This window comes from Nicotiana attenuata, unplaced genomic scaffold (genome assembly GCF_001879085.1).
Source record: "Nicotiana attenuata strain UT unplaced genomic scaffold, NIATTr2, whole genome shotgun sequence".
NCBI classification, from domain to species: domain Eukaryota; kingdom Viridiplantae; phylum Streptophyta; class Magnoliopsida; order Solanales; family Solanaceae; genus Nicotiana; species Nicotiana attenuata.
Genome location: NW_017672649.1, coordinates 132996 through 148385, shown reverse-complemented (window position 1 = coordinate 148385; position 15390 = coordinate 132996). Strand labels below are relative to the sequence as shown.

At 34.8% G+C, this 15390-nt stretch overlaps 1 protein-coding gene across 3 annotated transcripts; it reads right to left on the bottom strand.

The window, feature by feature from the left end:
- Positions 1 to 4957: 4957 nt before the first annotated feature.
- LOC109213963 (E3 ubiquitin ligase BIG BROTHER-like) lies at positions 4958 to 12512 on the bottom strand. 3 transcript variants are annotated; one of them, XM_019377811.1, is made up of 9 exons: positions 12331 to 12512; positions 10895 to 10989; positions 10656 to 10810; positions 9767 to 10004; positions 8008 to 8042; positions 7551 to 7595; positions 6594 to 6721; positions 5861 to 5969; positions 4958 to 5778 (listed from the first exon to the last, which is right to left on the bottom strand). In XM_019377811.1, exons 3-9 carry the CDS (start codon positions 10794 to 10796, stop codon positions 5719 to 5721), a joined length of 756 nt encoding a protein of 251 aa, XP_019233356.1. In that variant the 5' UTR covers positions 10797 to 10810; positions 10895 to 10989; positions 12331 to 12512; the 3' UTR covers positions 4958 to 5718. The 3 variants fall into 3 exon arrangements, with proteins under 3 accessions (XP_019233356.1, XP_019233357.1, XP_019233358.1); XM_019377812.1 differs by lacking the exon at positions 12331 to 12512 and adding an exon at positions 12206 to 12300; XM_019377813.1 differs by lacking the exon at positions 12331 to 12512 and adding an exon at positions 11142 to 12149.
- Between the last annotated feature and the right edge of the window lie 2878 nt (positions 12513 to 15390).

Below are 15390 nucleotides of genomic sequence, written 5' to 3'. Positions count from 1 at the left end.
CCACAAAAGAGGTAAATCGCTTCCTATAAAAAAGTTCGGGTGATTTTTAAAAAGAGACTTTTCCCTTCCTATACCATATATGAAACCTTATTACCAAAAATGTGCTGTAATACCCCGTAAATTCGGCTTAGGTGTGAATGTGGTAAATGAGTGGTAAGGTTATATTTTGTACATGTGAAGTCCCAACGGGATGATTGTGGGTAAAATAGTTGTTTCAAAAATCAAGATGGAAAGAGAGGTGCATAAGATTTGACAAAATCGACTAAGTTTGCAGAAGGTCTGTCTTCCATCAAGTTTTAGTGAAAATGTGTAAGGAATTGGGGAAAACGCAAAGCATGAAAGTTGTAGGCCTTTGAAATAGCTTTCCAACGATATATTATGGAGCCCGAACGGATCTCTGTGCAAAAAGTTATGTGCGTTTTTCAGAACAGTACGCGTATGCGCGCCCGGTAGCGCGACCACTAGCGCGAACAAGCCTCCAGGTGCGCGATCGCGCTAGTGGGAGGCAGTGTTACTGCCGTTTAGCGCGACCACTAGCGCGAACAAGCCTCCAGGTGCGCGATCGCGCTAGTGGGGGGTCGTTTTAAAGCTATATTTCGTCCCCCACAGCCCCAAAACATAAAAACTTGCTCTAGAAAGGGGAACTCTCAAAAACCTAACTCCTTAAGGGTCCTTTCACCACCCAAGGTAAGTTCTAATGGTGATTCTAAGTTAATTTCAATTTTCCAATATCTTATTAACATGGATAAACCCTCCATATCATTAGATATTCGATTGGGACATCATTGTTGAGAGAAGGAAGCCTAGAACTCGAAATTCAAGGGTTGGAACTTCGAAAAGGTAATGTCTTCACCCTCTAATTGATTCTAGCATTGGTTTAATGATTATAAACCCTAGTTCATGAGATATGATTTGATGGGTTTGATAGAAAAGCATGAACGATTATAGGTTTGGGGAGTTGAGTGTTGATTATTGGTTAAGGGTGTTGTCTAGCTTATGGGTGATAAAGAATAATATCGATTACAACCATTTGAGACTTTAGAATTTATCTAGGGGCAAGGAAATGGGTTGTTGGGTGTAGAGACACCATTAATAAGGACTATGAAGCTTTATTTTCACCAAGTGTTTGATAAAATGCTTAAGTGACCAAAACATGAGCATTATAGCTAATATGGAATCCCTTTGACTTGTATTGCTATAGATTAAAGTTCAAAGGGTTGACAAACGTTGTATTATGCTCAAGAGCCGGAAGTTAAGGTATGTAAGGCTAACTCTTTACGTTTGGGAATGTCTATGATTCTCCCTACGTCATATTCATTATGACCCTTACCAGTTTCCTCAGAAAGTAACTATGACCTAGTTCCCTGAATAGTAGTAGAACTTCTATTCTCTAGATGGCATAGTTTCATAATCATTAGATATTCTATGAGTCTCAGTTATGACAGATCAACTTATTATGAATATTCATCTCGGTCTAATCCTATTCGTTATTACAGTATCATGTCACTTGGTATGGCTCATTATTTCAGTATAATTTATTACAGTATGATTCTCAGTTCCTGATTCTAAATTCCTGAATGTTGAACACCTATATTTGGGCCTGAGGCCGTAGTTTATGCTTTATGCATGTTTGGGCCTGAGGCCGTAGTTTATGCTTTATGCATTTTTGGGCCTGAGGCCGTAGTTATGTATACGTATATTTGGGCCTGAGGCCGTAGCTTGTGCACATGTATATATATTGGGCCCGAGGCCGTAGCTTATCAGATAAACAGGTTTTTCATCATTCAGAAGAGGGAGTATTCATATCCTTACTTCCTTGTTCAGTTATCAGTTTATCAGCTAGCAGTTCAGTTTCAGTTTCAGTATTTACAGCTCTTTTGTTCAGCTATTTTACATACCAGTGCAATTCAAATGTACTGACGTCCCTTTTGCCCGGGGCCTGCATCTCGCAATGCAGCTAACGATTTTCAGGTTGACGATTCTGCTTGTTAGGACATCTCGTATCAGCTGTTGGTGAGCCCCAGTCTTTCGGGGCTTTATCTCTCTTTTGTGTTAGTCATTATAGTATTTTCGGTTAATAAGGTATACCGGGGACCTTGTCCTGGTAAACAGTTGGCATTTTCAGTATTCCTTAGAGGCTTCGTAGACTATAACCCAGTCAGTCAGATATTAGCAGGCTCATGTGTTAGCCTTGTCGGCTACTTGTTTATACTTGCAGACCTTTCAGTATTTTCCGCATCTATGATATTTCAGTCAGACTTTTTAGCAGATTATCATGTTTTACATTTACCTCTAGCTCATAGTTATACCACATGTTGATCCAGCCATACAGTTGGTTCGCTCGGTCACATGCAGTCAGGCACCGAGTGGCGTGTTACGCCCAGGCCATGGTTCGAGGCGTGACATGTGCATAGTTTCATATTTACCCGTCATGTTCACAGATATTCTACAAAATATATATCATTCATTAAATACCAATTTATTAGGAGCTGATTCCTTCCTAATTAGGCGCGCTACAAATCTGGAACTAAATATTCTTCCAGATATTCCTATTTAGGCGCGCTACAATTATGGAAGTAAATATTCTTCTAGATATTTTCTACCATTGACAACCATTAAAAAGCTTGAAAGGTTTGAATTCAAATTTGGGTTTTCAAAAATCATTATTTGTTTGGATTGGGTGTTGTTGAAAATAATCGGGAATATGGTTTGGAGTTTATATCTCAATTTTGAGGGGTTTTGGTGAAGATTAGACTTGGTTTTGACTGAATTTCAGATTGAAACTCGAAGAAGAAGAGAAGAAGCCATATTGCAGAAATTGTAGATAAATTGTAGATAAATTGTAGATTATTTGTATTCTAATTGTAGATGCTTTATTTTCTGTTTTCACAAATAAAAAACGGCTAAAACTTCTATAAATCTTCTGAAAAAACGCAATTATGTCAAAAATCACAATTATGCTATAATTGAATGGGAATTGGGATATAAAAATTCAATGTACCTAGTTTATAGATATTTTGTAGATAAATTTTAGATTATTTGTATTGTAATTGTAGATGCTTTGTTTTCTGTTTTCACAAATAAAAAACGACTAAAACTTCTACAAATCTTCTGCAAAAAATGCAATTATGTCGAAAATCTCAATTAAACTACAATCGAATGGGAATTGGGATATTAAAATTCAATATACCCAGTTTGTAGATATTTTGTAGATGAATTGTAGATTATTTGTATTCTGATTGTAGATGCATTGTTTTCTGTTTTCACAAATCCAAAACGATTAAAACTTCTACAAAATCTTCTGGAAAAACGCAATTATTGTGATAAAAATAAGAAATATTGCAATAGATTATAACATTTGATATTGTTTGAGAATTGGGACTATGAAATTGATGGCATATGTCGTGTATGCACGTGTCCTGTTGGAAATGAAACTAATTCACTATTTTTACCATTTGAAATTTGGTTTCATTGAGAGAATTCGATTAATAAGTCGAAAATCACTTTTTTTTATTTTTCTTAATTATTACGTCGAGAATTGGTAAATGATACTTCGTAATATTATTATTCTTCATTGTACAAGTTGATAGTACCGTTATAGAAATATCCATTTTATAAGAACGTATAAGTTGCATGAGCTTCTGAGTCCCTCTCAAAAGCAAAGAACTGAACACCAGAGTTGCTCACCTAAAAACACAAAATCCTAACACCATCACGTGATCTCATCACAAAATCTTTCTGATAAATAGCTCCAGGTTACCATTAATTGAAGCAGAGGAGCTATCAGTTGGCTAGCCACGGGTATGATCTTAGGGAGATATGGTACCTTGAATTAAGGAGGGATATACGTTGCATTAATTGTACCCTTAAAATACACTATGGTATAGAATTGGTAATTTGGTATACTAAGTGTAATTAAGTCAAACCTTAAACATTGAGGGTAATAAGGTTTCCTATGTGGCATAGGAATGTAAAAATTCCTTTTAAAAATAGCCAGATTTACAACTGGTCGTTCAAAAATAGCCCAATTTCAAAAGTAATCGAAATTTAGCCACTTTTTATGTAAAGATAAATCTGAGCGAAAACACTGTTCAAAACCCGGAAAATACTCCAGTATATTATGCTGGAGTTCCAGCATAAGTATACTTGAACTCCAACATATTATACTGGAGTTCCAGGATAGTATGCTGGAACTCCAGCATAATATGATGGAGTTCCAGCATAAATACACTAGAACTCCAGCATAATATACTGGAGTTCCAGCAAGTATAATGGTCCAGTATAATATACTGGAGTTTGGAGCACCAGTGCTCCAGTCTCCAGTATATTATACTGGAGCCAGCAAAGTATACCGGTCCAGCATAATATGCTGGAGTTCATACACAAGTGCACCGAACTCCAGTATATTATGCTGGACCGGTCTCTATTGCAGCAAAACGATGGCTATTTTTCATTGACTTGGTAAACGCTGGCTATTTTTGATTGACCAGTCCTAAAACTGGCTATACCGTAAAATTTTGGCCAAAAGTTCTCCATTCTCCATTTTGAAGGCTTGAACCCGAGAACTCTAGTTAAGTTTAGAGGAAGGTCAATTATCCCACCAATTCACCACAACCCTCAGTGGTAAATAAGACGATTCAGTTTGAACAACCTGTAATGCAGCTCTAGAGAGCGAAATTAACAGCTTGTTTGGATGGTTGATACATATTGTTTCATAATGTATCGTATCGTATAGTATTGTACTGTATCGTTTGATAAATACCATGTCTGCATAGATTGTATCGTTTATCGTCGTTTTATTGATATAACGTATCATCAATATAAAGAATAAACTATGACACGAGGTAGAATTATTATATAAAAAGGTAGGGTAAATGATAAAATAAAATTATGTAATAATAATGAAGGGCGAGATGAGAGAAAAAGACAAGGTAACTATGCGACCACACCAAATCGATCGTTACATTAAGTGGCACATTTTGTCGTTACGTAACTACGAATTTAACAATACGATACAATAAAATTTAAGTAACAATCGAAACAAACATCGTATTTAAAAGTAACAATACGATACAATACAATACAATACATAACAACCATCCAAACAAGCTGTAAGTATAAATGAAGTGAATTTCGCATACTGCCGTGTTTCCTCGCCTGTTAATTTATCAAAACCACATATTTACTAATACCCAACCGTTGTCTCTTTACTTTCTCCCCAATTCCTTTCATACCAATCACAGATGTTTTTGTCGAATGCTTCAGTACATCTACACAAGCCCTTGTAAAGGTCAACAGAGTTTACCCAATATGAAAAACAATTCAACTGCAAAATATCATTTCCAGAACAGATCTCACAAGAATATATTTGAGGTAGAAGAAGAAAAAGAAATGGTTCATTCATCTTTGTCTTTTTGTATTTCTCCGAGGCAATAGAATCAGGACAGTGAAAGTGAAAGTAGACATCCTTTTTGTGACAGTTCTGAGATCATGGCTAATATTCAAAACAGAACGTGTGGTACTAAGCTCCAACATCTAACGACACTGTCAAACGTGGTGTTTCTTTCTGTTCTTATTTACCACTAGACTATATTTCTCTAATGCAACACAGAAGCAACGGGAAAAATAAGATCTATAAGGAGAACGTGAACGAAAAGAAAAAAGGGAAAATGTTGTGACCAAGAAGAAAAATATGAAGCCAGTTCCCTATGGTGCTTGTTATTTGCTTCCCCGCTTCGATGTATCAATCACCACTTCCGAGTAGCAAATTGGGCAAGCCTAACACATTAATGAATGACTTAGCAATAAAGTACATGTTAAACATTTAAGGAAATTGTTTTTAGAGGGTTCAATTGATTACTTTGTTGATACTTAGCCATCTGCTGCCACAACCAGCATGATAGAGATGTTTGCAGGGAAGAGTGATCTGTCGGTCATTTCGTTTGTACTCCATCTGGCAGATGACACACCTGGAAATAAGAAGGAGAATCTATTGTGATCATTGAAAACGCTTTGATACAATACCTTGCCCACAATACTAGGCAAAGATAATCATGATAGACAATAATAGATTTTTTTGGGATATAAGTACTAATAGATAATTATGGCAAAGATGACATTTTCATTCAGTTACCTCAGAATTCAATTACCTATGGGGAATAAACAAATAAACACAAACACCGACACATAACATATATTAAACTCCACAATATGCAGAAAATAACATCTCTCAGAGGAAATCTGGAAAAGAATATGTGCAAGCGAAACATAAAAGGTTGATACCACCCAAAACTAGGTAATATAGAACACTGTAGTAAAATATCTAGATTTAACTTCAAAAGGATAAAGAGTAGAAATCTAAGCACTATTCAGATGAAGAAGATTGTTGATGAGAAACATAAAAGACAACTAGTCACATAGAAAGACAACCCACCAGCCTATTATACTTTGAAGAAAACATGACAATCAGCACAGAACAAGAAGCATACGAATAAAATTTTATCATGCCATAGCTATAGGATTATTAGACATTGTTCATTTTTCCATTAGTTTCCCTTATTTATAGGAAGAGATTCTCGATGGGTTTGTTCTACCTTTCCTTTCTTGATTTCTTTCTTGAGAATAAGCCACACTTAAACTTTGTGATTGGAAGCAAGGAGATTTGATCTTGGGAAAGACCTCTGCTTTGAGTTCCAACAGCCTCCCCCAATTCAAGTAATTCCTGTAATTCAATCCACATAGAATTAAAACTACAAGTTTTACCAAGTCGCCAACATAAATCTTCAAATACTCTAAAACAAAGAAAAACTAAAACATTACTTACGGATCATCACTTAAACAAAGGAAACAATCATTAAAAGAAAAGAATCATTTATTGTCTTCTATGAATATCTGCAGAGAATAATGTGAACACTGGACAGTATGTAATGCAGGCCCGTGAGTTACACTACTCATCAGCTATAATATTTCTAATATGATATCTAAATCAATTTGCTTAAATAGTATCATGATCATGACTGTATTCTATATGAAAAAATGGTTCAATGATGAGAACGACCTGATATGAAAACTTCCACAAGGAGCCGTGAGCATCAAAGCACTCTTTAGCAAAGAAGAATAAACTCAATAATCTCTTTCATCAAAAAAAAAATCAATAATCTTTCATTCGACACCAAGCCACCATTCTCGTCAATGATGCACATCACATGTCTACAACAACAACTAACTCTCGATCCCAAGCTAGCTGTGGCCAGCTAGATGAATCCTGACTATCCATTTCGCTCCATCTAGACTAGTAGGTGATAGAAATCCCCGAAAAAATATACGGTATCTTACAGGACTCTCATGGCAATAAACATTTCACATTAACCATCATAGCTTTGACAACTAATTCTCTGCCTCTAATATACAGGATATTACTAAAAGAACTCCGACATGAGATTCTCGATGTCTCAAATGGATCACAAGATAATGATACTATTAGATGATGCACAAGATAATTATAATACAAGTCTATTAAGTGGAGATGACAGAAATTTTACAAATCAAACCTCATAGGTCATGTTGTCAGGGTCGATATTATCTTGCCAAACAACCTGCATTAATTTACAAAATAGATGAATGAAACTAGTCAGTAATTCTAATCACAAGAGGACAATGACTTATGCTTACTTAGAAGCCAGTAGCACTTCCTGAAAACATCAGCAGGAAGAGAAAATGGAAGACTCCTCTTGTTACTATTACACTTTCCTTATTCGTCGAAAGAGTAGTTTAATACTATTTAAAACATCCAGATGTTATATCATTTGTCTGCTTTGAAATCATTATTATAGTTACAACCACAACAGAGAGAGCAGTTTTCTCGTAGTATGCAGAGAGAGCAGTTTTCTCGTAGTATGCAGATACTATGAATAAGAAAGTAGAGGTTATGGTGGTTATACTTCAGCTGGACTAATTACCATGTCATGAAAGAGAAAAGCAACATAACTTTGGAATATAACTTCATACCTCACTGTCACGAGTATTAATTTGACCCCTAGGACCTGAAAAAGAGCAAAGGGACATGCTTAGTCATAGCCTAATGTATCATAAAAGTAGGAAGCTCTTTATGAATAGGCACAAGCAACAGCAGCAAAAAACGACAACAAATGAGACTGCAAATACTCAAAGACATAAGATCCAACAGTGACATATTCCATACAATTTTTGCTGCGTTCAGATCGACCTATTTCCTTCTTAAACTCTATTCCATCACAAATTTCAGATGTATAATCGATATAGATTGCAGCACAGAATGCATAATAGAAGAATGTACTCAATACATGCTTCTAGACAGCTGCCTTACAAAAGGATACTGTCATTATTAGGTACAACTATGTTTCTTTGGGCAGTCTGATTTGCAGCTAAACAGTTATAGGCATTACAGCCAATTATTTTGCTCATTTCATCTTGTATGCTCCTTAGGTTACTTTTGTTACTCACATAACTTTCAGAAACTGATATATGGAAAACAGAAAGAACTTGTAAGTTGTAACCAGTTATTGTAAAGAAGAAAAAGCCACTGAGCTTTCTGAATAACATTTATCATTGAAGCAGCAAGGCAGAAGGTTTTAGAGACTACAGGAGAGAGGGAAGCGGATGTAGAGAGTGTAATAAAGCAACCTTAGCACCATCACTTTGACTTAGGAACGTATAATGTGCTAATATTTTGTATATTTCATAAACAAACTCATTTTATCACCCTCCACGGACTATAACATGTATTTACAGGCAGATCTTCAATTTGATAAAGGATCTGCCCAATCTAGAATGTTGGCAGTGGACCAGCAATTTCCATCGTCTATACAAAATCGGTACTAAAAGAGATGGTCTTCAGAAATCCTGTAGCAGAGGTCTCTTTTACTGAAACAGCAGAGAAACGTTCCAATGCCTTCAGAGGATCAATTTGAGTCAACTAGTGCAGACCACAGGCTACCACCAATCTCATATGATGAGCATGAATCATTCAAAGGAGTTATCAGACAAGAGGAATTTGTTTATGGTGTTGGCTGGCCTTCTTCTAATCCATCCAAGTCAAATATTGTTGATTGACTAATGCACTTTGAGTGGGCATTGCGCAAGACTTGCTCAAACATGAGGCTATAGCTCAAGAGCTTTCAAGACAGCAAGATGACAATTGGAAGGTGAGTGCTGTCACTTCACCTTTTTAACCAAATCTAACATTGAGATGCAAAAGAACAGTAGATCCCTGTCCTTGATGCTCAGAGCTATAGGAGTAAAGGAGGGGAGGTGTAAAGACATAGAATTATGGTTTTAAAGGGTTGATCCTAGTATACAAATGGCTGTGAAATTCTGTAATCTCGTGTTCGTTAAATAGTCAAAAATAATAGTAAAATTTTAAATTAAAAAAACACAGGGAGATATCTCTACAGTAGGAATGAACTGCAAGGGTGCTAACTAATGCAGGTAATTCATGGTTGTTTTTTCATCAATTAGCAATTACAAAAAATATTCATGGTAAGTGATCATTAGATCATTTCCGGTGCATTTTCCAAACAATATTTAGTCATATACACAACGCAATTAGAATAAAGAGAGAAACTGTGGAAGATGTTTCCCTACACATAGGCTTTCAACATTCTACTTTTTTTAGCATGGTAACATATTATATATTTGTAGCACAACGGCATTCTACTTTGTTGGATTTTATTTTAAAAAAACTTGTACATATCAACCACAGTAGAAAGACTGTGAAAAGGAAACTTACATTCCACAGAATTAGTGCGTGAATTGGAGCCTGAAATTTCTTCTCTATGCACATTTGCAGCTACATTCTGGAAACCAGTGGCGGTTGAAGGGTTCTCTACATGTCTATCATGCTCCTCGATTCCAGATACATGATCATTAACCACATATTCATGACCATATTCGTAATACGAGAAACTACCTGCTTCAGAGTACCCAAATTTGTATGGATTGGTACTAATCGATGGGTATAAACTCTCCTGCAAGGATCAGAGAAGTCATATGGCACTGTTATTTAAAATCTTGCTCTACATTTCCAAGTGACTGACAATTTGATATAGACGAAACCCAAGACGCATGAAGAGAATGTACAGGTTGCAGTTAAATGATATCCAAAGGTACCTCTAAGGTCCTCATATGCTTAGCAATTAGTAGCGGAGTTCCTTAGTTTGCTAGAGCAATACGAAAGCTAGTGTCCACTAAATGCAGCACAGTTGCTAATTATGCAGTTGATACATGTCGTACATGTGTACTAAGGCATGGTTCTGGATCTGCTCTTTGCACACTACTTGACAAATGTATGTTCATAATAGAACAGCACATACTTGGTAAACAAATTTCCACTTTCTCACAGTATTTCTTTTTTCATATTCATGATCACTATTTGTAATGTCTGCTTATCTAACCATGATTTACAAAATGTCCAGGGTCGCGAAGTTAATTCTACAAATTTAAAACTGATTATTGTTCCAGTTGTACCCTCATTTGTACAGATTATTTTGCACAATCCTGCATAACAAGGTTCGAGGGCAGAAGTTGGAAATGCAGGGTCAAATTGAAAGTAGGCGAATGCACAACAGGGATGTAAACCGAAAAAAAATGATCAATTGCTGTAAAACTACTGAATGTACCTGACCATATGGAGGATCGGCAAATATATAATTTACATGGTCATATGTAACACCTCCAAAGAAATCCATAAAGCTTCCAATTGAATTATAAGGCATAGCAGCATTCGTGTAATGAATTTCCATTTGCTGATTCCAGTTCATGGTGGATTACTAGTCTGCAACAAATTGGTACATTCTTCGTATCAACTCTTTAAGGTAAAGTAGCTATGAAGACTACAAGACTCCATAATCATATTTACCAATAATTCTTCAGGAAAGCAGAGAGATGAATAATCAACATATGAAACTCAGATTCCAAGATAAGCAATGTGGATCCTCTTCAGATTTGACAATCCTATTAAAACAAAACAATCAGTTTCTTTTAACGTGATCTGTAAACCAAACCAAAAAAACATTAGAAGACAAAATACATAGACTATATCCTGTAGGTGCAAGAAATGTACAAATATAAAAAAGTATAATTAAATTTTTTAAGCAGAAAATTACAACTAATGGAAACAGTTACTCTGATCCTTACTTCTCTTCAAAAACAGTACAAATATTTTCCAGCACTTTCTCAGTAACCAAAATGTATTGCAACAAGTCAACAATAATTCATTCAAAATTAACAACATAATGACACATTATACTTGAGAAATTCAGCGCTAAGAGCAAACTGCTCAATATCAAGAAACTTCAAATAAATCAAGCAGTCACAATGTAATGCTGCAAAAAACACAAATAATGCACAGTGAAATTTTCTTCTTTATTTTTATTGTTGGAACAATTTCCAGCATTTTCTCAGTAGCCAAACAGATCACAGCAACAATTCAACTGAAATTACCACCATATTGGCACATTATACTTGAAAAAATTCAGAGCAAAACCAAATTTCAACTAAATCAAAATTCTTTAAATTTTGCAAAAGAACACACAGATTGCACACGATTTTTTTCTTCCTTTTTTTAGGGAAGAATTCATAGCATTTTCTCAGCAAGCAAACGGAGGGCAACAACAATTTGAACACAACTAACACCACGTTTGGCACATTTGCTTGAGAAACTCCAAATAACAACCAAAATTGCTCCATAACCTATTACTGTTAATTCCTTGATTTTGCTATAATTAAAAAAGAAAAACATATTTGGCACATTTCAGTTGAGAATTTCTGGACAGATCACAACAACAAAAAACAATTAACACCGCATTTGCACATTTCAATTGAAAATTTTCGGAGCTCAAAAAATAACAAAACGCAAATGCACAACTTTAAAAAAAATGACGATTTCGGGTGAAAAGAGTTTCCAGCATTTTCTCAACAACCTAACAGATTGCAACAACAATTCGAACGAAATTAACACCGCATTCGGCACATTTAACTTGAGAAAATTCGGAGAAAAAACAAACTGCTCCATAACCTATCATTAATTCCTTGATTTTGCAGTAAAAAAACACATAATGCGCATAAAAAAGGGCACATTTTCTGAGCAACTAAACAGATCACAAAAAAACAATTTGAACGAATTTTACACCGCATTTTACACATTTTAGAAGAGAAATTCGGAGCTCACCATACAAAAGCAAGTAATAATAGCTAAAACTGAATCAAATCGAATGGAACCGAATAAAGATGAAAGGAAGATAAAGAGTTGAAGAAAGGAACAATATATTGTGAGAATTAATAAAGAGAACCGACATTTGCTTTGCCTTTTTTACGCAGTCGTCAAGCTCCTCATCAAAGTCACTCTCTTTCTCCTCTTCTCTCTCTCTCTCTCTCTCTCTCTCTCTCTCTCTCTCTCCTTTCCGGTTTTGCTGTGTCTCTTTTGTGTGAAAATGGCATGAGAGAGAAGATGAAGACAACGTTGCAATTGAGTTTATTTTTTCACCTTTTCTCTCTCATCAGTTCTATTAAAGATGGATATGGAATAAAGTACAACCTTTAAAGCTCAGTGTACTATGGCTGCTAATTTTTTATTTTTTTATCTTATCTCTTTTTTAATTTTTAATTTTTTTTTATGTTCTCTCTTTTTTAATTTTTAAAGAAGGATCTGTGATAGTTATGCAAGGATTATAATATAAAAATTATTTGTGTGATTAGCTTGGCACAAATTCATATTTGAAGATATTGTTATGATTATAAACATATACTATATCCGTTCCAATTTATGTGAATATATTTCCTTTTTAGTTCGTGCAAAAAAGATGACTCCTTTCCGTATTTGAAAACTATTAACCTTTATGCAATACACAAAATATATGTGCCTCAAAAGTCTTCTCATTTTTCTTAAATTCCGCACCCAATTAAATAAGTTCACATAAATTAAAACAGGGGGAATAATATTGAACACTAGCCAGGCTTCCGGGGTTGTATCCTAGTGAACAATAAAATGAGTTAAGAATCACGAGGTCAAGATTTAGTTCTCAATACTAGGTGATTTTTTCTTACTTGTCCGGATCATGGTGTACAGAGTTACCAGAGTTACCAGATACTTATGCTAGTAGAAAGATAAGATATGTTATAAAATTAATCAAAGTGCGCACAATTTGGTCCAAATATATGGCTATTAAAAAAATCTATTAACCCCATTGGATTCAACTTGTCTATCTTTAGTTGATGATGCTGATTTATATGGTAAATGAAGGGTCAAATCCATGCCCAATAGTGCAACTTTTACTTGAAAAAGTCAATCAATAAGTGGCTAAAAGGTACTATTACAAGGGAAATAAGACCTTCAACTCGAGAAATTGAGTTTGAGTCCACGTGAGAAAGGAAGATTAAGGAAAACAATTTTTCACCCAAGGATATAGGAGAACTTTTGCAAATACTCAAGTGATTACGTTAATTCAAATAATTTAACCTTAATAATTGAAAATTAAAGTAAAATATGTAATGTTATTCAACCATGCTTAAGTGATTAGATATATCTATCAAGATGTTCGTCCGGTGCATAAAGCATCTCGCATTCATGCAGGATCTAGGCAAAGGCGGCTCAAGCACATGTCTGCCCTAAAGCCAAAGTTTAATGTGAGGTCTAACTATTTTAAAAAACTATGATATATATTTTTATTTGAAGTCCATTTTTCTAGCCTTTTGAGATGCAAAGTTATTAATAACTTTTTTTATTATCGATTTCCTCTAATAATTCCTTTTCAATTGGTAATATAGCCAACTCATTTAATCTTTCTTGAAACATTGCTAAACTTAGGTATTATTAATGGAGTATAATTTTGAAAAACTTCTTTTTTTGAGTCAATTGTTATAGGAAAACTCTAGTGTTATATTAAAAATACTAAATATTATTTTTTAAATACCTATGAACTTATTATTTCTAAAAAAATGGGCCCCCAAATTTGGGAGCCTAAGGCACTAGCCTTACCTGTGATAAGGTTAGAGCCGACACTGGGTCTAGGGAAGGGCCAACCTACCCTGATGTTCAAACCCGTGACCTATAGATCACACGATGATATTTATAAATTAGTCGAAGTCGCACAAACTGCATATCCAAACACACAATTATATATAAAATAAATTAGATTTAAATTATCTAGTGTATTCATTAATTTAATGTAAGTATAGATAAATTTTCACAAAAATTAATTTCCTCTGGAAATTTATAGAATATTTCACTCTTTTGTTTTTCTCATGATGATTGAAACACACGCGTGAGCTATTCACACACAGTGCGTGAATAGTGACATATTTATGTAGGACAATAGGACTTAACAGAAGCATGCAAACTCCGTTACTGATCACGTAAAAAGAAAGTAACCCATGCACAACAGTGCATGATCAGTTAAATCACCGACCAATCAAATCACGGGTTACAAAACACGTGCCACTCTTTGGTAACGGCGTGTACTTTGTTACAGGCGGGTGATCTAATTTCATAACTAGCCCACTCTATAAACTACTATTTATATTTGTTAGACGAAAAAGTGTATAAAATTTGTATAATTTTTGTAATAACATATATTATATTTTTTCGGCTATTATTTTGAGAACAACTATACAGTATCATTTTTCAATTAATTTAATGCAAAAAACAGTGTTGGGCTCAATCAGCTGCTTTTAATATGGTGTGATATTATCTCCTTCGGGCTAAGTCCATATAATTTTTTTATAACCTCACACTCACATCATTAATAGATCCATACACCTTATATGTTGGCTCCCAATCTATTTAGTTACCAATGTGAAATTTTATTAGCATAATCAACGAAACTTTACCGGTGCCACCGGCCACATAGTAACTAAGTTCTTCTCGTGTACGTGTCTCCAAGTTCGTATGGGTGAGCAAACCGAGCCTGCCAGTTATTGGGCTAAACCAGTCCAAAGATATTCTTAACATGATGTGATGTCAAACACGTACGATTTTTTCCAAAAGACCTTACACCCAGGGCGGATGTAGCTTTTTTCTACGGGTTCAACGGAACCCATAACTTTCGACATAGAGTATGAATTTATATGTAAAAACTTACTAAAATCTCAACAAATAATAGATTTGAACCCATAATTTTAATAGTACCATGAGTTCAATACTAAAAATTTTAAAAGTTGAATCCATCCTGAATCTGCCTCTGCTCACGCCATTAAAAGATCCATATACCTTATATAGAAGTTTCGATTAAACTACTAATGTAAACTTTGTTCGTACAACCAACAAATAGTTACACTTCATTATTTTATGGTAGCACAAGAAAAAAGTAGAAGAATATGAGAAAAAAGGCAATTACCGGTTTCTTGTACTTTACTTCT